The sequence below is a fragment of the Leuciscus leuciscus genome (genome assembly GCF_965113295.1).
Source record: "Leuciscus leuciscus genome assembly, chromosome: 9".
Lineage (NCBI taxonomy): Eukaryota > Metazoa > Chordata > Actinopteri > Cypriniformes > Leuciscidae > Leuciscus > Leuciscus leuciscus.
Genome location: NC_138733.1, coordinates 29,464,478 through 29,488,997, shown reverse-complemented (window position 1 = coordinate 29,488,997; position 24,520 = coordinate 29,464,478). Strand labels below are relative to the sequence as shown.

The 24,520-nt window shown below is 36.6% G+C and overlaps 1 protein-coding gene and 2 long non-coding RNA genes across 7 annotated transcripts; 2 read left to right on the top strand and 1 right to left on the bottom strand.

Moving 5' to 3' along the window:
• The first annotated feature begins 442 nt into the window (after positions 1-442).
• On the top strand, positions 443-14,384 carry LOC309505500 (myelin-associated glycoprotein). Of its 3 annotated transcripts, XM_082178890.1 has the most exons (11): positions 454-681; positions 905-971; positions 1,410-1,778; positions 5,794-6,084; positions 6,887-7,138; positions 8,970-9,221; positions 9,327-9,590; positions 9,686-9,767; positions 9,865-9,924; positions 10,779-10,851; positions 11,190-14,384. In XM_082178890.1, the coding sequence occupies exons 2-11, from the start codon at positions 926-928 to the stop codon at positions 11,253-11,255; spliced, it is 1,755 nt and encodes a 584-aa protein (XP_082035016.1). In that variant the 5' UTR covers positions 454-681; positions 905-925; the 3' UTR covers positions 11,256-14,384. The 3 variants fall into 3 exon arrangements, with proteins under 3 accessions (XP_082035017.1, XP_082035018.1, XP_082035016.1); XM_082178891.1 differs by lacking the exon at positions 6,887-7,138 and having other exon boundaries at positions 443-681; XM_082178892.1 differs by lacking the exon at positions 8,970-9,221 and having other exon boundaries at positions 447-681.
• Positions 2,412-5,774, bottom strand: LOC309505517. 3 transcript variants are annotated; one of them, XR_014208465.1, is made up of 5 exons: positions 4,099-5,774; positions 3,923-3,995; positions 3,549-3,605; positions 2,976-3,048; positions 2,412-2,885 (listed from the first exon to the last, which is right to left on the bottom strand). It is a non-coding gene; the product is annotated as an uncharacterized lncRNA (long non-coding RNA). The 3 variants fall into 3 exon arrangements; XR_014208466.1 differs by lacking the exon at positions 3,923-3,995; XR_014208467.1 differs by lacking the exons at positions 3,923-3,995; positions 4,099-5,774 and having other exon boundaries at positions 3,549-3,912.
• A 6,449-nt stretch (positions 14,385-20,833) lies between the features above and the next one.
• Positions 20,834-24,520, top strand: LOC309505930. The gene is made up of 5 exons (XR_014208597.1): positions 20,834-20,918; positions 21,704-22,645; positions 22,969-23,029; positions 23,883-24,275; positions 24,376-24,520. It is a non-coding gene; the product is annotated as an uncharacterized lncRNA (long non-coding RNA).

Here is a 24,520-nt window from a genome sequence, read left to right as displayed (position 1 = left end):
TGCAGATCATAGGGTGCCCCACACTCTGGTTGCGTGGATTATGGTCAAAAAAAATTTCTTGCAGGTATTTTTATGTTTGAACCAGCTATTATGGCACACCCTAACTGCGCAAAGGATGCCAGTCTTTTTGTAGTCCATATTAAAAGTTCTCTAGACAGTCAAAACTACACAGTCAACGCAAAACTATGGGTTCACAATACAACTACGATTAGCGGAAGTGGCTTACTGGAAATCTAACACATATTTAAAAAACGGTGACGCTTGCTCTTGCGTGAAAAATAAGGTGTATACAGGTACGAAAGTGCTTATTAACAAACAAAATTTAGGCCATAATTGGAAAAGTTCAGGAATTATGCTGTTCATGTTATTTAATTTCAAATAACAGATCAATTTTTTTTTTTTGTGCTGTAGTAAAATATTACTTATTTTCAGTACAATATTTGCATAATTTTGTAATATATATGAAAAACATGTGGTGTCCAAAAACTTATACAGTTTAACACTTTAAGACACTTTTATGCTGATGGGTACAGCCCATCTTTCAGAAGTCTCTAAAATAGGAAGTGAACAGGATTACAGGCGTTACACTCAGCCAAATATAGCGGCAAGGAAGCTCTCAAATATTTAGCGCACCGGTTGTCTTCTGATGAATTTAGGCACTGTTTGAGGACACGACATTAAGTAAGTGAAAATATTAAGTTTTATACCTACATATGGACTATTTAAATGTCTTAATAAATAAGGCAAATGTTGCACTGCTCCATAAACAGGAGGTAAATGTTGCACTGTGCTCCACAAACAGTGAAATTAAACAAGGTTCATGTTTTAAAAATTAAAACAATGTGATTCCAAAACAATTCTGATTATAGCACTAGCTGTAAATTATGACAAAATGTATTCCCAGGTGCTGAACTTTGATGCAGAAATGGTTTTCTGTTGCTGTTTATTGTCACTCTTTCTCTGGCTCAGAGGTTAGTAGAATGAAAATGGTTATCATGTATGACAGCTGTTTTTATGTTGTAAATAATCAATGTTTTGTCCTGTTTTAGTGAATTTTACACAATAAATGACTTTAATTCTCAGTTAATTTTCTCAGATCTTAGGCCATGCAATGAGTCATTCTTCAGACATAGGAATTACAGTCTACTTACAGATATCTATGCGAAAGAAACTATTAGGTGTACCAATATGAGTGTCTAGGGGAGGAAATTAATTTAGACTCAAACTAAGATGAAACAATCATTGCAAAAATAAATAAAGCAAACCTGTGCGAATGTTACATGATGTGCTGTCACTGATATACAATTAAAATAAACAGAAAATATTATAAAATATTTGAATTGGTCACTAAATTGTCATATGCAAAAAGATAAAATATAATTCCTTTTACTGAATTCTTCTTCTTTCAGTGTCACCTGCTAATGCTAACGGATGGAACAATGATGTGCCTGCATCAGTGGTGGGTTTGTCTGGCTCATGTGTGGAGATTCCCTGTACGTTCAGCTACCCAGCAAAGCCACATACCACATATACAGGATTTACAGGAGTCTGGTACACAGAAAATTATGAATCAAACGTATTCCATACAGATACCTCAAAAATCAGTGAGGCATTCAAAGGACGCACTAAGCTCACTGGTGATCTGCACAAAAACAAATGTTCTTTGAAAATCAGCTCTCTGCGTAACAGCGACACTGGGCCATTCATGTTCCGGATTGAGATAGAAAATTTGGACAAGTATACCTATGCGGCGAAAAAAGTTTCTATAACAGTGAAAGGTAAGAGAAATTTGTTCAATAAAATGATTGTGTTCAATCACAGTAATGAATTAAGTTAAACAATTTAAGCGTTGCCCTACACTGTAAAAATAAAAGGTGCCTGGAGGAACCTTTTGGGGTTCTTCACTTTGCCACACCGGCGGAACCGTCTGTAGATCCTCTAGGCACCCTTTAAAAAGGGGCAGTTCTCTGAGGAACCACACAGGTTTCCTGAGGAACTCTTATATAAGGCACTGTGTGGAACCACTGTGGGTGCCTCCAGGAACCAAATTTCAATTTTATTTTATTTGTATTAAATTAATTTCATGTTGTTACTATGGTTACCACCATTAACTTCTATTATAATAAACAAACTGAACCAAATACAAAATAAGAATTGTTTATTACATATTTTAGATCCATTTTAATACACTTCCATGCACTTGGAAAAAAAAGCTAGTAATAGATTAATATCAATGAATACACACACACACACAAAAATAGTATAATACATAAGTAACATGAATAATCAACCATGTGTATACAATAGGCTACACAAGAAAAGACATCTCATCAAAATGCATGGAAAACTCATGTTCCAAGTAATAAATCAATGTAAAAAATAAAAATTTTGACTAATATTTGTTCCCATAAATGGTTGTTGAGTATTCTCAATATCTAGAAACAAGATAGAGGAAGTAGAAGTAGAGGTTTCGACCCGGAAACAGAATTCCTTATGTCACAACAAGCAGAAAACATTTTCCATTTTAACAGAGTTAAGGTGCAGTAAAATGATCTGTTGTTCTGTGAATGTTCACTGGTGAATTCAGTCATTTCAATAAGAATCCACACGATCAGCAATTTTGTCTTTTTGCCTGCGTAATTTCACGAAATTCACAAATGTGATGCACCTTTACTCGCTGCAACATAAAATGCAATCAATTATAAAATCTTCACAAGGGACACGTGAGGTACTTAACGAGTTAGAAAAGTGAAAAGGTGCATCAGCTTCATTTTCTGTTTGCTTTTCCTCTTTTTTGGTGGATGGTCCAGGCACTTCAGTGATTTTCAGGTCTACAGGAGGATTTTTATTCTTGATCAAACTTCTATTTCAGCTTACCGAGATCCCTGCAAAGTACAACATTTACTGTTAGTAAGGTTATTAAAGTGATAGTTGGGAAATTTAAATAATTTCCTCAGCCTTGTGACGTTCCAAACCTGTTTGACTTTCTGTCTGTGGAACCCGAAAGCAGATCTCAGGCATAATGCAACCCGTCACCATTCAATATCACTGCATGAAACACAAGCATAAAAAAATTGTGTAATTCATTCATGAAACTATTCTTATGTACACTTGTCTAGTTCAATTCAATGCAACAATTTATGTAAAAATGGTTTAGCTCCAAAAATGTCCCAGAAAAGATCCTAAAAATAATCAATGAGTTCACAACTCATGTGTTATGGGTTGTGTTGTAAGTCTTCTGAAGTCATATAATAGCTTTTTCCTTTTTTTTCTTTTCGAAAAAGACTAAACTTGAAGTTATAATTCAGGGTTCAAATGTCTTATATTCAAATGCATATGATTAAGGTATAGCCTATAAAAAATGCATAGCATTATTAGCTCCAAACCTGTGATATTATTTTTCTGAGTAACATGAATGAGATTTGAGAGCATGAGGGAAGATTTTCAGAGAATAACTGATTAAAAAAGTACACAGTCAAACAATACAATTTCACACAGAGAAAGTTCATAGTAATAAAGTATGTGCATGTGGTGTATAGGTAACTTACTGTAATTCAATGTTGCCTCTGAAATGTTCAGATTATTTTAGAAATGTACTGGTTGTTCTGGGGAAACAAAAGAACAAAGCTGATTATTCACAACATAATATTTATTGACCAGTAAATGGCTTTAAAATGGTATTTGAGAGAATGAGGGCACCTGTAGTAAGTAAAGTTAGGCTAAACAAAAACAGACCAAACTATATTAACCTGCTTTTGTTATTCATAACAAACGCCAATGGCGACAGCAGGAATCAGCTACATTAGTTAGGCTATCTCAGCAATTTGAAGACACAGTTGTACAGAATATGTTGAATTGAATGACTAAATCAATCTAAGACAATAAGTCAATAATTTCCATTTGTTCATTAACGTTAACTTACGTTAGATCAACGTAGTTAGCATCGCGGCTAAAACCTTCATACCAGATACTGTGCAATAAACGAGTGGTAAACACTGTAAAAAAGTAGTAATGTATAATAAATGTAGTTTATATGTGTGTGTTTGAATATATAGTGAGTAGACTCTGTATTTATATTTATTTGGCGAGTTTACAAACCTTGTAACGGAGAGCCGATCAAACGGCGGAAGCTTTGATGAGAGGACGGAGCCGTTACCCGATGACGTCGATCAGCTGAGCTTTGTTGCGCGCGAGCAGCGCGAGGATCACTGAAGCGACGACAGCAGAGGAATAGCAGCAGTTTCGTGACAGAATACAACTTTTCTCCTCCTAGTTCTTCTTCTTCAAATAATAATTTATGAAGAAGTAGGTAAAATTATTAATTTATTACTTTTATTTATTCAATAATAATTAATGAATTCTTATTATTAATATTATTATAATTTAGTGTTATTGTTTAAGGTTTAAATTAATCAATAAAATAGGCCTATAGATTCTAAATAAATGCAAGCTACCTAGGTGAAAAAGACGTAGGCTACTGTTAAATGTATTAAAAATGTATTAAAGTATATTTGTATTGTAGGCCTACTAAAAACACACTCAAGTACATTTTTAATAGTACGTCTTTTTCACCTGGGCATGTATACTGAATCAAACTTAAGTAGCCTATAATAATAATAATAGGATAATAATAATCTTATTCTGGCCTCACTGAACCATTGGGTTCCTCCAGATGCTGGCTTTAACGTAAGAGATCTTCCAGGAACCACTTAAATGTTAAAAGATCTTCCAATAACCCTTTTATCGCATTCAAGTTCCTCTATTTTCCCCCAAAGCACTTCGAGGTCTCATGGTAATGAAAAGGTGACTCCAGAACCTCTGAACTAAATACAAAGTGCTTAAAGGATCCCATAAGTTCCAGCAAGAACCTCAAAGATTGTCAATGCTCCTCCAGTAACCCTACTATAGGAGAAAGAGCTTTGAGGCACTTAAATTACATTTTGAAGTTCCTTGAGTATCCGACAGGATATTTGAGGCTCCTTTAGTTTTTACAGTGTAAGATTAAACAGATTAAAGAGCAAAAGAACTATAAAGAATCAACATTTTCAGTCAATAACATGTTTTATTCCAGATTTTAAAAAGTGTAAACAAATGTTTGAAAATAAATAGCCTGTTAAGTCTTTAAATATTAAGTATTTGATGAACACCTAAAGAATACAAAAAACTAAATGATTGTATGTTCAGAAACAGAAAATAGCACATCCTGTTTTGTTTACTGAGTTACTGCTGTTCCGTTGTCACACTGTGGTTATCTCAGGGACAGATTGAAGACTCTTATTAAATATGCAAACTCAAACTTTACAAACAGCCTACTCTAGAACAAGCTGACAGGCAGGGTAAACACACATTAATGCAACAGAGAACAGACCAAGACTGAAAGCAAGGGTGCATCTTAAATAGCAAACAGAACCGAGATAATTAATCATACACAGCTGGGACAAATTAACTTATAATGACAGTAACCCTAGAGAAAAAGGAAGTGGCGGGAAACAGAACAAATGAACCGGTCAAAATACAAACAGAAAGTCCACACACAAACTGAAACGTGACATCCGTAAGCGCTATCTGCTGTCAGAGAGTCAATGTGGATTTTTTATGCAGCCGTGCCCTTCACTTGTCATGCATCTGTGTTGTTTGCATTGTTTAGAGTGCGCATGCCTCTGACGTAGCATACATGCAGTTTCTGTCAATTTTGATGGAAAATTATTTTAAAAATCCATTCTAAAGATCTAAATAATTTGTGATATATCGTATTACAGTAACGGCACATGTCCTTCTGTGTGTCTTTACCAGAGTCACCAGAACAACCTACCGTCTCTGTGAAAGATGAAGTGACATCAGGGAATCCGGTGACTGCTACCTGCACTGTGTTTCATTCCTGTCCATCAGACCTTCCTGATATCACCTGGAGCCATGATGGCGATCGCTCGAGTCCATCACAGCCGCAAAGTCACGGTGAATGGAAGGTTACATCTTACAACCTTACCTTCACTCCTTCTAGAGAAGACCACAATAAAAATCTCAGCTGTTCTGCAAAGTTTAGAGGGAAGACAGTGACAGGCTACAAAACGCTCAAAGTTAAATGTAAGTCTGCTTTAAGTGAGTTTAGGAAAAATAAATGATCAGATGCTAATACAAATGTGTGTTTGTTTTTGTTTGCTGTTATAATAGTAGTGCTGTCAAATCGATTAATCGCATCTAACATATGATGTTTTATTAACAAAGTTCGGGAGGAACACGTTCAAATGGCCTGTCCAATCAGTACAAGAGGAGGCCCAAATATATATACATAGCTGACTCACCTATATGTTCCTCAACAGTTTTTAGCATCCCCCCAACACCCAGATTCCACACGCTTTCCTGGTTAATATCCTAACCAGTGATATGGGGGAGTACACTGGGTTCAGAGCCCTCCCCTCGTACAGCACGCCAAATAAGCATACTTTTTACTCTATCTGATTATTTGTAAGAGTGAAAAGCCCCCCATCCAACACAATAGTCGAAGGCCCCTCAAATTAGATATTTTGTAATTAAATTAAATCAAATTAAATTTCTAAGGCCTCTAAATTATCAACACGATCAAAACTTGGCTGAAAAAATTTGTTTACAATCTTCTACTCGCATTTAAATATAATCTCAATAAGACAATATTGGGAGTTACAATGACACATTATATTTGTATGCATTTTATCTAATTAGTCTGCTGTTATAAAGTTCTCTTTAATATACCTTACGTTTTATACCTTACGCCATATAAACATAAGCAAATTGTATAAGCACCAAATTGCATATTTTTGGTCAGTTTGTGCCTCTGAATAAAATTTAAAGAAATGAAGGAACAGACAGTTGTTGACATAACATTTGTTCAACATTTTATCTCAATCAGATCCTCCATATAATGTAACCGTGGAGACTAAACCCTCAGTGAAGGAGAATGACTCTGCAGAACTGACGTGCTCCAGTAACAGCAACCCTCCTGCTAAAAGCTACCAGTGGTTCAGCTTAAAAGGGCCGTTGCAAGGAAATGAACTCACTTATAAACTGGAGAAAGTGTCTCGTCATGCTGAGGCTATTTCCTGTACAGCCATTAACACAGTGGGAAGAAACAATTCTAGTCCAAGGAAACTTAATATATTGTGTAAGTATGTGTGAAGGTTCAACAATCAGTGTTTAAATTGGTATTGTTAGTAAAAGAAGATTGCTGGTTTTGATTTAAGATATATCTATCATCTAATTTAGATCCTCCTGAAATTAAAAACGAATCGACTTGGGGATAAAAGGGGATAAAAGTGTCCAAATAAATGGGGAATCTGGTGTCCTCGCTGTGCTGGGGCACGTGAAGGAAAGGGAGTGTTTAGACAGGATGGTCCAGGTAAAAGGTCCTAGCAGCTGCACACTTCTTTAGCGGCTCATCTACCCAGGGCCACGGAGCTGAGGGCAAAAGAGTGCCCGGCCATTCTCAGCCCGAAGGCGGCGACGCGTGCATCCTTGCATAGGCAAACGAGTCCAGCGGCTCTACGTCATCGTGGAATGATTAGATTAGATTTATTTCACCTGCCTGCTCCCCTCCTGGACCTGCGAGGACACCAGCGTGTGTGCACGAAGAAAAGAGGCCGGTCTCTCGAGGAGAGGCGCACTCGGCATTTAACAGCGACGGTGATGAGGCTTCATTATCTGGAGGTGTGCCTCACCACGCACCTCCAGTTCTTGTTAGGCTTGTTCGACTTGAACCGGCGCTGCACAGACCGATCGGTGAATTACATCAAAGTACCGCGAGAGCAATTCAAAAGCATAAGGAGCCGTCTACTTTCTATTCGCTCTCGCGGTACTTTAATGTCATTCACTGATCGGTCTGTGCAGCGCAGGTTCAAGTCGAACAAGCCTGTTGTTTCAACGCCCCTACTCTCTCTCACACCCACTCCAGTCGGAAACCTGGCAAAAGGCGGCGATTTAAGAGACAGGGTGGCGCTGATAATAAGGGAGAGGCAGCCGTTTAGTCACAACACATTTATAGTTTATTGTATTGTTATAATTTCTTAAAATTTATAATTTGTCCTTTTTTATAATTCCTCCAAAAACCCAAGTGTACATACATGCTTATATGGTGTGTAAAACAAATTCATAAGGAAAAAAACTGCAAATAAAAAAAATTTGCTCCATTGCGGATTCCAAGTGATCAAGGGCTTAGGATGTTCCATTTAAACATATTGCAAGGGTTCCGCCAGTAGTGGGCACTGGGAGGTATTCCAGAAAGCAAGGTTATCTCTCCGTCAAACATACCCTTAACTCTTGGTTGGTAAACCCAAACCTTGCTTACTCGAGGTATGCTGGTTCCAAAAAACGTGTCCGGAAGTAAGTTCAGTCAACACAGAGTTTGTCAACGGTTAACACACAAGAAATTCTCAACAGAACGATCAATCGACGAGTCACAAACGCTAAGAAAAAGCGTGCCATACTACCTCTTACTACCTTATGTTTAGTAATTTTGCTTCTGCAGTTTGAAATGTAAGATATACCATAAATGTTTTTTTTTTTATTATTGAAATAAATTATAGCATAGAAAATGTCCTGTTGCAAAATTAAACATCTGAATGCAGATGAACGATGTGTGAGATGATATACAGTATATATTTAGTTGAAAACGGTTTGGTGTAAATAGCCCCTAAAAGTCCATGAAAACTGACAGTAACTGAACACAACTGACATATCGTGACATGATAGAGCTTAATTTGCACTGAACCTAGTCCTTTAAGATGTGTTCATTGACAGCAATTTAATTGCTAGAAGTCCCTATACGATTACACTTAAATGTACATTATCCAACTGTATCAGGAGGCAGCATAAACTTCTACGTACATACCAACTTTAATTGCTTTGAAAAAAGCGTTTTAAATAAAATGAATGTTTGATAAAGACAGGCCTTTGTTGACCAAAAAAATTTAATTTTATCAACATTTTTTTTAAATCAGATCCTCCATATAACGTAACCGTGGAGACTAAACCCTCAGTGAAGGAGAATGACTCTGCAGAACTGACGTGCTCCAGTAACAGCAACCCTCCTGCTAACAACTCCCAGTGGTTCAGCTTAAATGGGGTGTTGCTAGGAAATGGACTCACTTATAAACTGGAAAAAGTGTCTCGTCATGCTGAGGCTATTTCCTGTACAGCCATTAACACAGTGGGAAGAAACAGTTCGAGTCCAAGGAAACTTAATATATTGTGTAAGTATGTGTGAAGGTTCAACAATCAGTGTTTAAATTGGTATTGTTAGTAAAAGAAGATTGCTGGTTTTGATTTAAGATATATCTATCATCTATCTAATTTAGATCCTCCTGAAATTAAAAACGAATCAACTTGCCAAGGAGCGATTTTGACAGTCTGTGACTGTATTGTGGACTCCAACCCTCCCAGCGAAGTCAAGTGGTTTGGTCCAGATTTCTCTAAAACCTTCCCCAGCTCCAGCATCAAACAAAACGAGTCTCTGACCATATTCACAGTACAAAGTTGGCAGGGTTTACCCGAGACTGTCCAGTGCTTTGCCAATAACAGTTTGGGAAGCTCTTCTGTCACTTTGGAAGCTCCTCAAAATGGTGAGAATTTACATTCAGTCTTTTTAAAGCACTCTATCATTGTTTTAATGCAGAGGGGGGAAATCATTCAAATATTTGTTTGTTTCTTTTCACAGGCATAATAATATACATTGCTGTTGCATCAGCTATTTTAGTTGTTTTAGTTGGCGTTTTGGTGTATGTTGTGAGAAGACACCGGTAAGGGGCTACACATTAAATGACTCACTCAATCGGTCATGCTTATTCCATATTTTTTGTTCCTCTGGCAACTTTAAAATACCTATTTTTCTTGCAGTGGGAACAGAGCTACACAACAGCTTGCGATGAGGAATGAAATGAAGACAAGACCAAAGAGGTCTGATTTTAAAAAGTCTCTCTCTCTCTCTCTCTCTCTCTCTCTCTCTCTCTCTCTCTCTCTCTCTCTCTCTCTCTCTCTCTCTCTCTCTCTCTCTCTCTCTCTCTCTCTCTCGATCAGAGAGACTTTTATTTATTTGTTTTATGTTTTTGAAAGTCTGAATTTATCATTACTCCAGTCTTCAGTGTCACATGATCCTTCAGAAATCATTCTAATATGTTGATTTGCTGCTCAAGAAGCATTTCTTATTATTATCAATGTAGTAAACAGTTTTTGCTGCTTAATATGGAAACTGTGATACACTACAATTCAAAAGATTATAAAAAAAAAAAAAACTTTATGAAAACTTTCTTGACAATAAAGACACTTATAATGTTACAAAAGTCTTCTGTTTTAGATAAATGCTGTTCTTTTGAAATTTCTATTCATCAAAGAAACATTATACATACAGTTTCCACAAACTTTTGAAGCAGCACAACTGTTTTCACCATTGATAATAATGAGAAATGTTTCTTCAAATCATCATATTAGAATGACTTCTGAAGGATCATGTGACACTGAAGACTGGAGTCTTGTTCACAGGAATAAACTACATATTAAAATCAAACATAAACAGTTATTTCAAAACCCAACAGTTATTTTATATTGTAATAATATTTCACAGTATTACAGTTTTTACTATATTTTGGATCAAATAAATGCAGCCTTGCTGAGCAGAAGAGACTCATATCAAATGGAACATAAAAAAATCCTAATGAATCCAAACCTTTGGAATCATTCTATATAGTTTGTTCCCTATAACTATTTCAGAACTCTTACCAATGATTTTTTATCTAACATTTGATGCAAAGCAGTATAGAAGAGAAAGGATGTGATGAAGATATTTACGCAAACAGCCCGGACGGTCACGATTATGACAACTGGGGGGTAAGTACGAATTTACATCAGTAAGAAAACACTGTTTTACAACTAAGAAGTCTGTTTGAGTGCAACAATTCATTCGACATTTATAAGAGTGTTGATTTTGTTGTGATCTGAATGTGTTTGTTTGTGTGAAAATCTACTCGACTGAACTGTTTGCACATCAGCTAGCTGTTAGAACTGACAACAACACATTTAACAATCCTGCATGCAGACATGCAAAAGCTGTGACTTTAAAACAACACTGCATGGGCCTTAACATTTATAATTAAAAGGTATTATTTAGTGAACCTAATCTTTTTTTGTTTAAATGTCTGTAACATATTTTGCTTCTTTTTAATTAGAATTATGTGGGACCATTGTCATCTGAGCGCTCCTTGAAAGATGAATCCATCTATGAAAACGTTTGATGAAATTGACACATGCTTCCCTACCAGAAATGACAGAGACTGAGAAAGACCAAAAAAGGCAAACAAATCTGTTGACTCATAATGTGCTGGAAATGTTCAATGCTAAAAAGGTCTTGCAAAAAAAAAAAAAAACTTGCTATGTGTTAACATCATATATTTTAAAGCTTTTAATATAAATAATGAACTGTAGGCTATAAGCCAAAATATGTTTATATGCATAATAGTATCAATTAAGTTTAGATGTCATCAAACTGAAACAAATACGAGAATTCCAGTAGTACAATGTTTGAAATGCCTGTAAACTTAAATAATACAGTAAGAACAAGTTAATACTGCTTTGATATATTCATATTCCGTAGTATTGGATGGCTTGGATGTTAAACCAATTCCGCATACTGTGAAATCTGCAATAATTAGCTGACTATGTTAGAGATTTGCTTTTATGTTCAATTCTATGCATTGTGATTAGGGGTGTAACGATTCATCAACTACATCGATGTATCGATTTATATTCCTACGATCCAACTGGATCGATCTGTGCTCGGCAAGTTGGCCTTCCGGACGACATATATCGATCTAATATCGTTTTAAAAGGTAATGAATCGATTGTATCGATACTAGGAAATAGCGCATTGGATTTAAGCACGTTAGACTTTATATGGATGTTTTTTCTTTGCACATTTAATGATAAAGGCGTTAAACGTGACTTGATTCAGTCTGCCTATCTGTGTCGTCGTCGCCATGCGTGACACGCCGCCAGCAGCAGCGCGACAACAGTCAAGCAACGCAAAGTCTCTCACTCTCACCTCAGAAAAACAGACTTCCCTGTTCTCTCAGCCGCTATACGCTGATTTCACTCAGCCGTTATTTTGAAATCGAAAGCGAGGCTCCGGTGGGAAGAAAACCGGAAGTGTCGCCTTTAATCACAGGAGAGTCGTGAATGCGATGGCGTATTGTTGTGTTTAATGATGTTGTGTCAATTCTAAAAATGTACATACATTTCTTTCATACTTTAGACTATATAGGCTACAGTGAAATTCATTTATAAATAAAATATATTTTTTTATATATAATTCAGAATGTAAAAAAAGAAGCAGGAATGAACTATATACATATCCTATATTGAATATTAACATCCAATAGTGTAAATCACGGCAGCAGCTTCAGGTTGGTAATCCAAGGCATTGTTGTTTATCTTTACTTCCGGGGTTCTTCCCACCGGAGCCTCACTTTCGATTTCAAAATGGCGGCTGCGTGAAATCAGCGTATAGGCTACTGCAGGAGCGCGCACTCTTCAACTGCACGCGCAAATGCGGCGGAGCGCGCTGTATCACTTCACTAAAGTCATATGAGAATGCAACGTCGTAAATTAGTAAGTTAAGAAATAAAAGTAAAAAACCAATAAATTACGTTATTGGTACGCCATGTGTGTTGCTATTTATCAGGAGCAGTTTCATGTTTCTTTACCAGTGCTTCTAAGTATTGTGTATCACCATGGTAGCCTAATTTGTTGTTTGTTTCCATAACAAAATGCCACTTACTGGTTATTTTGTATGTTTTTTTTTATATGACTGTGGTGGCTCATACCAAGATTGTATTAACAAAAACTAGTTTAGGACTGCTATGTAATAGCTTAACCTCGCAGTGCCTACTGTCTATCAGTATTTGTCATATTCTTAAAAAAAATTTGTTAAGTAAAGCGGACAGAACTTGTGTGTCAACAATTTTTGTGTAAACAAATGTATTATAATAGGCTTATATAATTCCTAAAAAGGTGGGTCGTGGCTTGATGACCATGGGGAAATGTGGGTCCCATAGCCAAACTATTCAAAACATCATTCAATGTTGTGATAATCATAATTAATAATCACAATTACAATTTCAAGGGAATAATCAACAATTATCATTTTTGTCATAATCGTTCAGTCCTACCTATTAAAATAAAATGTGAATGCATTTGACATTAATTTGTGTTTTACTTGTTTGTTTATATCCATAGTTAATTGATACCTGATTCACTTACAATCATTTTTGGCTAAAAAGTCACTGAATCGATTTCAAGTCACTGAATCGTTTCGGATCGTATCATTCTAAATGAACCAATATCGTCCTTGAATCGTATCGACAACCATGAATCGTGAATCGAATCGAATCGTTGTTAAAACGAATCGTTACACCCCTAATTGTGATTAATTTAATTTTCCAAGTGAAATAATGCATTTTCAAGTGTAGACTATACTGGACACAAGTGTGCTTGTGAAATTGGTTTAACAGCAGTTGGCACACATCACGTTCCTCAATTCTACACCACCTGGCACGGACTATGTAGTTCCCAATGAACATTTCTGTAAAAAAGAAAAAAAGAGGTTTCATTTCCTTTTTCTTTTATTATAACAAAACAAAACTTAACACTTATTAAAACTTTTCTCATGAAATGAAAGTGAAAGACTAAAAGTTTAAAAGGTTTTTTGTATCCTGGGGGATTTGAGAGGCTGTGGGGAGAGGCAGGAAAAGCGTAGTTGGTTTCATGTTGAAAGGGTGTTTGATGTGAATATTTAGATCTGGTGACTTTGTTCATACATTCATTGTTTAGCGCACAGAATACATTTAAAAACAACATGACCCCCTGTAGTGGGACATCTACTCACCTTCCGATAAAATTGATATTTCACATATTTGGAGGGGACTTGCGTGTTTAAAAAGTTGTTGTTAAGCGTCAGCTTATGTATTCTCTGTGTCTGTGTCCACAGACTTTTATTTTTATATTATTGTGTCTTACTTTGCCTGTGTTCAGTACTGGAGTGTTTAGTTCTTGTTTCCTTGGTTGCCATTGTCATTCGTCATTGCCTAATTGATTAGAGTCTCACCTGTCCCTCATTACCACTGTGTATTTATACCCTCAGTTAGCTTCTGTACTTTGTCTTGTGTTAATGTTGTTACCTGAAAGTGAGCTTTGTTTGTTTGCTGGATTATTTCAGTTTGTTTCTTTTAAAATAAATACTTTGACTACAATTACACTTTACATTTTATGAATAAAATGTATATTTTTTCATAATCTGCCTGTAAATGTATGTATCCCCCACATTGCCTTGGTGATATAAAAATAGACTCTGTGGTCTGTAAACTGTATATACTTTGTGGTGAATTTTCGAATTTTAGTTCAGTACTTAATACTCTTACATGAATGTTTACATTCCATCATTTAGCCATTAATATTAATTTAGTTAGCACTATGCAATTCGGTTTTAGGTCAACTATGTCATGTTAGATATTATAACTGAAAAGGTTGGACTGTAATAGGTGATGGTTTATTTCTAGCTTTCCTCAACTGGGTGTCGATCAGAACAAACTGGATTCGATCAGTTCCATGCAAAGGTTGGAACAGTCTTTTTTATTGTTGACAGTCTTTGGCTGTACACAACACAGCTGTACAGGCTTTACAGCTTAATAGTGTGTTTAGATGTGTGTGGTCTGGGAAAGGGATAAAGATATATAATATATTAACAAATGTCTTGAGTATTATTACACAAACATTATTTCCATAAAGCTACCAATCTCTCAAATAAAGAAATTATGAAGTTCAATTCTAGAATAAATAAATTAATATACATGCAACAAAATTCGTATGCAACACCGCCACCCAGTGGTCACAAATAGTAAAACATTCAAAACCGAAACTAATTATGAAGTGATTTAAATGAACGGCACATAATTAGAAACATCGCGTTCATAAACTTAAAATAGCAAGCGTTTCAGCTGTTAATGGGATGATCACACATACATATACATACATACATACATACATACATAGCCTACAAATCACACACTGGGTGCAATATAAATACTATGAATTGCAAGTAATATAGAACATAACTTGCACGTTCACGTGCACTCGACAGCACGCGATAAACTGCTTCATCACTGTAAAATATTCATCACTTAGTGAAAGGATGACATTGTATCAAGGCTTTACAAACTCCTTAACCAAGATGGATCATTAACTTGGTAAACAGTCAACTTACATTTGTTTATTGACGCACACTTTGCACACGCAGACCCTTGCACCTTGGTTGAGTATCCATTGCGCGAAAATAATTGAAAATGTCATAAAAATTCTAGGGGTGAATTCTCCAACATCTTTTGGAGAAAAACATTTACTTCATAATGTGATTTTCTGTTCAATTTCAATTATTTTACTTCAATGAAAGGTTTGATTTTTGCAAATGTGTACAGCCATCTTTGATCATATTTACCAGAGGTGCCAATAATTCAAACCTTACTGTACATCAGGCTTTTATGGCTCATTTATGCAATTCATTGCAATTCAGTGATAATTGAGATATGGACAATTAAATGTTCCCCAAAAGCCTGTTGTGTCACATTTGACATTTACATTAACTTGAAACTCTACATTAACTCAAAATATTACAACAATTTTTTTTAATATGGTATGTATCATATGAATAATCAAGTAAACTCAATTTGCAATCTTACATTTACTTTATAAAAATTTATTAAAGATTTCACACAAAAAAAAAAAAAAAAAAAAAATCTGTCTCTTTATGGTCTTGTCCTTTTCAGGGTTAAACATTGTGAATTGAGGTCAGTTTCACTGTGAAACTCACCGAACATTGGGGAAACATCACCGAAATTTCAAAATTGTGTTAGCAACACATAAAGGAACAAACACACAAAATATGAATTATTTCCTACTTATAAAGGAAAAATCACCTATGGCATATTATAATAGGTTGTCGCAAAAAATGTTCAGTTGCAGATAGAAGGAAAAAATCAAGAAGCTACTGAATAAACCTCTGCGAGATTGCAATGTTTGAACTGTCAACACATCCTCCTCCTCCTTCATTTGCAATAATCCTCCTCAAAATTGACTTTGAGCATTTTGATTCATCATAATGATATACAGTATACTTATTGTAATACATGACTAGACTTCCTCTCAATGGCTATGGCATCTGCAGAACTTACAATAATAATAATAATAAAAAAATAAAAAAATGCAATAAATTAGCCAAGAACAACAGTGTCTTAAACTGCCTTGCTGGCTCTAATACTGTGCTTTGTGTTTTGGTCCCCTGGAGAATCAGGAAACGTCCTAAGAAAAATATCAAGTTGTTTTCCTGTTTGGCTACAGTCTGCTGTTTGGACTGGCTGATGAATGGTCAGATATGAAGCTTCTCTAACCAAAGTAGCCTACAAAACAAGAAATGGTAACATCCTTTCAAAGGCTGCCTGGATGATTTCTGTCAAACTTTTTCTAAGAAAGGCACATCATCAGTGTAGTGCAGGATTTTTCATGTTTGGTGTCAATATCCACAAAAAAAAAAAAAAAAAAAATTCCAAATGGAGCATATACTGTATACGCCCAGATTATTTTCTTTCAAAATATGAACATATTCAGTCATAACATTTTTATAATTAATCAAACAAGGATAAATGCAGAATTAAGAGAAAATATATTTCAGTAAAAAAGCTAAATGTATTTGATCCACAAAATCATTTAAGAACATAAAGTAATCGTTTTGGCAATTACTTTGGATTTAACTTGTATAACCATTGTCATTTTTTTCTCACAGGACATCAAAAGCAGAAGGTACTACAAGAAAACACTCTTATAAAACACATTTCATGGATCATGACTGATCTGCAATAGCCATCTTCATTCTTGACACATGCTATAAAAAAATAGGTCGTATTTCCACTTCAGATTTACAAATGAAGCCTCTTCATTTGTAAATCCTCTTCATGAATCACTGAGGCTTTCCCCTGACTGTTCCGGAAAAGATTCAAAGCTTCGATAGTGTCGAGAACAGCGCCATCTGGTGCTTATTTAAAATAAAGCAGCCAGAAGCCTGTGTTAGAAGCTCTGGCAGATGAAGCAACCACAACACACTCCATAGTTTCAATGTTATGTGTACAAATAAAAGCCTTACATGTTTGCGTTTGATTTGTTCATTAAATAAATTAATTTTCCCATTAAAGTGTGACAATAAAATATAATATAAGCTTATATGATTCAATAAGATTTAATGTAGGCCTACTCTCTCTCTCTCTACACACGCACGCACGCACACACACACACACACACACACACACACACACACACACACACACACACACACACACACACACACACACACACACACACACACACACACACACACACACACACACACACACACACACACACACACACACAATGAATAAGTACATCTGATAGGATCATCTGTTATTAAATGTGCTTATGACACTTGTTACTGATAGTGCTTATGTAGGCTAACTGTAGAATGACAGAAAGGTGATAAAGTTTTTAATTATTTTTATTAAGAAATAAAAGTTGTTTCACAGTATTGGGGCTGAATCTATTTCTCCTCTTAGACAGTACTTCCCCAGCCTTAGAGAACACTCTTTCACATGGTACAGAGGAGGCCGGTTCAAATGGATCTTTGTTTGTCTCTGTAAGGTGTTTATCCACTTCTACGATCGCATTCGAAGTGGCATTTGAGCTTTACTCCACAGCACTGTCCAACAGAAGCCAAAGGTTTCCACCTTAGAAGTGTGAGGAGAAATTGTATATATATATATATATATATATATATATATATATATATATATATATATATATATATATATATAACGCACATCAATGGTCAACAATTATAAAATACAATAATAAAAAATTTAATAATAATAAATAAACACTTGAGCTTGGTGTGGGCTGCTGGGTTGATGGTGCTTCTGTTGACTGAGTGCTTGATGATGTGGATGGTCTTTCATCATTTATATTTACATTTATTCATTTAGCTGACGCTTTTATCCAAAGCGACTTACAATTGCTATATACTGTATGTCAGAGGTCGCACGCCTCTGGAGCAACTAGGGGTTAAGTGTCTTGCTCAGGGACACATTGGTGTCTCACAGTGGATTCGAACCCGGGTCTCTCACACCAAAGGCATGTGTCTTATCCATTGCGCCACTACCACCTCCTTTGTATAGGGGGTGGTAGTGGCGTTGTTGGTAGTGGGTTGGTAGTGGGTTGTATATCATCTTTGGCCCTGATGACATTACCACATTCTGACAGTTTGACAGCCTCTGTCATTTTAGTTTGTTGAAGGAAACCCAACTTTTTAAACCTTGCGTCCAGCAGAGTTGCCATGGTCATTATGCTGAGTGACTCCATATTCCAGATATGTTCCCTCAGACGCCTGATGAGGTCATCAGTTAATTCCTTTGTGACTGGCATGGTTAACCTATGAAATACAAAATGATTTACTCTGTGCAAAAATACAAAATTAATAAAAAAGACATCAAAATTTGCTAATGAGTATTCTACATAAATAAAAATAAATATCTTAGTTGTTCAACCTGTAACGAATGGTGAATAATTTTTAGCAAAAAAATTACTTTGGAGCCAGACACTAGTTTTTCCTCGGACAGCTCTACTGTGGCCTGGTGGAATGGGGCAGGAACACACAGAATTTGCTGTATGGCTTCATAGTCCTGTGCATGAAGTGGAGCTATATCAGTTTTAAGTGAGGCAAGGGATGCTCCCACAGTTTGCCTTTCCCCATGCAGCCGTTGAAGCATGTGAAAAGTGCTGTTCCAGCGGGTTTCCACTTCATTCACTAGTTTCAGAACTGGCCTGTTCATCTCTTGCTGCACCTGGGTCAACATTTCTTTGGCAGAGGTGCTGCTTCGAAAATAGGTGACCACTTTTTTTTGCTTTGTTCCGAATGTCATACAGAGCTGGTTCCTGATTAAAAGACTTCTTAACCATGGTGTTAAGTGCCTGTGCAATGCAAACTGAATGTCTCACTTGCAGAATTCTTGCACAAGCAATCATGTTTGCTGCTGCATCTGTGACAAGACACTTCACTTTGTCCTTGATTGCCCACTCCATCACGACATTTGTTTTCACCAGGGCCATATTTTCCGCTGTGTGCCTGTTTGGGAACTTCTCAACAACACTGTATTCAGCTTATAAATGTCATCAATGTAGTGGCAGGTTATTGCAAGATATGCATCCTTGTTGATAGAAGTCCACATATCCGATGTTAGAGACACAGCAGTTGCTTTTTCCATGTTTGCCTTGGCCTTCCTCTTTGCTTCTTCATATTTTGAAGCCACCATTTTCTTTAAAGCCTTGAGTTCACAAAACATTTATAGTAAAATTATATTATTATAGATACAGATTTATTATATAGAATATACATCAAAATCAACCTCTGCTATACTCACCTGTCTGGTTGGGATTATAAGGATCAAGGGCATGGATGAGGCCCTTGAAACCCTCATCCAACTGTTAATGGCTGCGAGTCTTTTATGACCATGTTGACCAATGCCTCATCAACCATTTGCTTGCAAGATGCTATAATGAAAGAAGTAATATATATGATACATATATTAATTGAAATCATGATAATGCATTCACAATTATGAATACAAATCATGAAGCAACAGTCCTACTTTGTGTGCTTGGATTGTTGTGGGGCTGTGCAGTCTCATGTAAAGCTCTGAAATGCCTTAGCATGGATGATATGTTGTTTCCACAAGCTCTTTGTCACACACCAAGCATCTCACCTTCTAAAAAAAAAAAGTTATATGAAAGTAAGAAATAACATACAACAATAAAATAAGTAAAATAATTTCATTTAAATTTAAAATTATATTTAAATTATATATATATATATATATATATATATATATATATATATATATATACATTGGAAGCTATAAGCTCAAAATATTCCCAGATAGGGGAAGTCTTCCTTTTTTTGGCTGTTGCCATTGCTCTAAATACAAACCCTTCACCAAACACCAACACCCCATCCCCTCTACCCTAATCCCACCCTAAACCCAAATACCAACATCAAATTACCTAAAATCACCAAAAGTGCAAAGATAAAAAAAAAAAAAAAAAAAAGTACAGCACTCTCCTCACAAACCCATCAACCAGACTGAGCCAACAATGACTCGTTAAATAAGATCTGGGGTTTGAGCCTTCTGACACCCAAAGCGAAATGCGCACGTGATTGGACAGAAAGTGAGGCCGTCGATCACGTGACTCTAGTAAACCAATACACACCCCGATACGGGGCTTTCTCTAGAAATTGTGTCGCTTGTGATACGCACATCGAAGCTTCAGTGTCATACGTAACATCACTACCAGCCAGAGAATCTTCACGTCATGCCTGCCATGCCTGAGCCCTTGTCTTCAGCCAAGAAGGCCGCCAGTGCAACGCCATGCCTGAGCCCTCAGCCAAGATGGGCGCCGCCTGACCCCTCAGCCAAGATGGGCGCCGCCTGAGCCCTCAACCAAGATGGGCGCCGCCTGAGCCCTCAGCCAAGATGGGCGCCGCCTGAGCCCTCAGCCAAGATGGGCGCCGCCTGACCCCTCAGCCAAGATGGGCGCCGCCTGAGCCCTCAACCAAGATGGGCGCCGCCTGAGCCCTCAGCCAGGATGGGCGCCGCCTGAGCCCTCAGCCAGGATGGCCGTCACCACGCCAATACCTGTTCCTGTTCCTGTTCCTGTCCCAAGATCTGTTCCTGTTCCTCGATCTGTAGTGATGTGACATTTGAATCGAGGCGTCGGATCTTGTGTCGAGAAAAAATGGGCGTGCCAGATGAAGCCGCGATTCGAGGCTTGTGTTGTTAACGTGAAAATCACGTGACTAATGACAAACGAGGCCTCGGTTTGTGTAGATACGTTATCGGTTCGTTCTGAGTGTCGCTTTTGGAAAAAGGGGGTTCGAAACTCGCGCCACCTTGTGGGTGTTGCAGGAGTATTAGAAGTAGTTGAAGTAGTGTCAGAGAGTTAGATAACTATCATTGTCATTGTCGTTATTGTGTCATATATGTGTTAGGGCTGTATATTATTACATTTTCAGGTTAGAATAGTTGTAGTATATTGTTATTATTAATCATAGCTATATTATAGTCTTGTCATATTAATTAGATAAGATCATTTTAATTGCTTTAGATTTTTGGATCTGGACTGGATTGCTTTTTGATTTGGATTGCCCTTTTGGATTTGTTTGCTTTTTGTGACCTCTTCCTTTTTCCTGGTAATGGAGTCAGCAAGAAAGAGGAGATCCTCCCCTGTCTGGGCTCAACAGAAGCATCAGTGTCCTCATTTATACCAGCTGGCACTGGCATGTTCCCCTGCATCCTCTGTTCCTTGTGAAAGGATCTTTTCCAAGGCTGGAGAGATTTTGTCCGAGAAGAGGAATCGTCTAAACCCCAACACACTTGAAATAATTCTGTTTCTCAATCTATTGTAAATCTATTAATAAAATCTATTGTAATCCTTTCTTTACCCACCCCAAACTGCAGTGTTGCAGGTTGCTCCTCTATATCCCCAGTCCAATAAGCACGACACTGCACTAAAACTAGTAACAGTTCACTGCACAATAACCCCCAGAACAACACAGGTTCAGAATGAATTAATTTGTCTGCTATTTCTTTGCTCAGTAGGTGTCATTAGTGAGCAATGCTGAATGAAGCTTCGAGTAATGAACCTTTGGCTGAAGCAATGGGCTGCGAGGTCTCAGTGGTTCAGGAAGCCTCATTTTGCCATCACTATCGATCTGTTCCTGTTCCTAGACCTGTTCCTAGACCTGTTCCTGCCCCAAGGACTGTCCATATTCCCAGATCTGTTCCTGAGCCCTGAATTCCCTCCCAGCCTCCCTCCCAGCCTCCCTGCCTGCCTCCCTGCCTCCCAGCCTCCAAGCCTCCCTGCCTCCCTCCCTCCCAGCCAAATATGTAATAATGATTAGCGAGACATTCATGCATTTAAGGGTTAACATTAATGCACTGTGATCAAGAACATGATCATTTGTATTAACTAAGATTAACAAAGTGTAGGAAATGCTGCAAGAATATGTTGTTCGTATTAGTTATTGCATTAACTAACTTTAACAAAATATGTTATTGTAAAGCATTACCCAGGTTTTCATTGCACTTCTTGTGAAAAGCGTGAGCGTGCATCCAGTTTAGCTGTAGTCTGAATGTTTCATGTGGGACAGGCATGTCACATCTTAGATTTCCTGTTAGCACCTAACAGCCCTCTGTGTAGAAAAACAAAGTAAGACCCGATTATATCTGAAAGCATAAACATGCAATGTATTTTTTCAAAACATTGCTTTGGCCAAAACACAAACTTTGCATGAAAAGTAATGGATGACAGTTGTAAACTAATTCAAGTCTTTAACTTGTTAGTTAACCTTCATCCTTCCTGAATATTAATAAGGCACAGGAAGTGTGACCGTAACAGATGCGTGAAAGCCCCCTCACTGACTGACATGCGAATAGATTCTAGTTCTGATGGTAACAACAATATTTTAGGAAGCCGCTGATTTGTGAGAAGCTCAGAGGTAAGTCAGGCAGCATCGACTGAAACAATTCAGCATTTATTTCAAATGTTATCAGAGACTGTACCCCTAAAATGACAAGACAGATCATATGTTTTCATGCTTCAATATTTCAGGATGTCGTAAATGTGCTTCGGAAATGTTCTTCACATTAAATGATGTGTTTTACTACGTGTAGCCTACTTAATGTAACGTTAAAAGCCATCAATAAGATGAGAAGAGAGCCAAGGTTTTTCTGATAGGTCTAAATAAGTCATGCTGTATATAATAAGCAACAGAAAATGGCACTGAATCTGTTATAAGATCATTGTTTTTCAAATTTACAGACAGAGATGATATTCCAAGAGGTTGTTTTTGCCGCTGTCTTCTTTGCTTTATATCCCTCAGGTAACACACTTACTCTTATTTATTTATTTTTTGTCTATGTGTTTCTATTGTATTTACAACTAATGGCTTTAAACTTAAAATATATTCATGGATCAAAATACATCCTATTATTTCAAAATAGTATATAAATATAATACAGAGCTGGGTAGTAACTGATTATATGTAATCTGGATTACATAATCAGATTCCTAAAATTAAATATTAGATCATATTACATTTTAAAATACTCGTAATCTAGTTACTTTTTTTATTGATCACAAAATATTCACAAAATGACAGTAAATTATTCATAATTCAATGATTCTCCATAATTCTAAGAATTTTATCTTTTAAAATGTCCTTTCTAAAAAAAAACCTATTGCTCATATATGTTCAGAAATTCTTCAAGTTTTGTGGAATTACACACACAAGAACAACCACTAGGCAGTTATTACATGGATATTGAGACTGAGAGGCCACACAGAATAAACAAGCACATTTATTTATTTCTTTTTTAGTAAGTGCAGACAGATTTGTGTGATATGTTTTATTTTGATTGTTTTTATTTTTAAATATTTACATTTTTATTCAATTTTTTTCAGATTTAATTAATTGTCAGCTTTTCATCAGTTTTACCCCCTGAAGTTCCCACAAGACATGTTTAATGCACTTCACGTTGCATTTTTATATCAATAGGCCAATACTTGAAATCAATGTGATAAATGAGTTGGGTCAAAAGTAATACAAAATGAATCCGATATTATATTATATTACCTGAAATGCGTAATGTAATCTATATAGAACCCCAATGAGCTTTTTTTTTTAGATCTTAAATATCTTTTGGATGTTTCTCCATTCTGGTTCTTTTTCACAGGAAAGGCTCACACACAAAACAGTGTGAAGCAGTGGCCAGGTGAGGTGTACAGCACACCCGGAGGAAACATCACCATACACTGTCACACTCATGGAGACATTCAGGAAGCCATCTGTTCAGTAAACTGGTACTATGAAAGAGTTGGGAAACATGAGAACATCAACAAGCTTGCTCAGTTTAGTGGGAGACACTCTGAAGAAGCAAACCACTCACGCTCAAGCTTTACCCTGACCTCACTAGAGCTCAACGACACCGGCATGTTCAGCTGTAATTATATCTGCAAAATCAATAGGACATTTGAGCAGCATTATGGGACTGGGACTCGACTTTTTGTACATTTTAGGACTGCAAATGTGACTCAGGGAAGCCCACTTTGTACCTCCAATATTACAGGTGAGGATAATTTTCTCTTTGTAAACTCTTTGTAAAATAGCTGTGGAACTTTTATGTTTTGGTACAATTTCTCATTATCACTCTCTTGTTCTCTGACCAGATGGAGTGGAGGATGAATCCAGAGTTGACCTGATTTTCCTCTTTCTTGTTTTAATTGTTTTATTATCTAAACTTGTGGTATTTATATTTATGAGTTCCATTGCACTTTTTTCTCCACATTAAATCCAATCCTCATGTTTTCTCGA

Excerpts from the sequence above, each read along its gene's own strand:
- LOC309505500 (XM_082178890.1), top strand. The coding sequence starts at position 926 with ATGGTTTTCTGTTGCTGTTTATTGTCACTCTTTCTCTGGCTCAGAG. Across the intron at positions 972-1,409 it reads ACTCTTTCTCTGGCTCAGAG|TGTCACCTGCTAATGCTAAC; the intron begins GTTAGTAGAATG and ends TTCTTCTTTCAG. Across the intron at positions 7,139-8,969 it reads AAGGAAACTTAATATATTGT|ATCCTCCATATAACGTAACC; the intron begins GTAAGTATGTGT and ends TTTTTAAATCAG.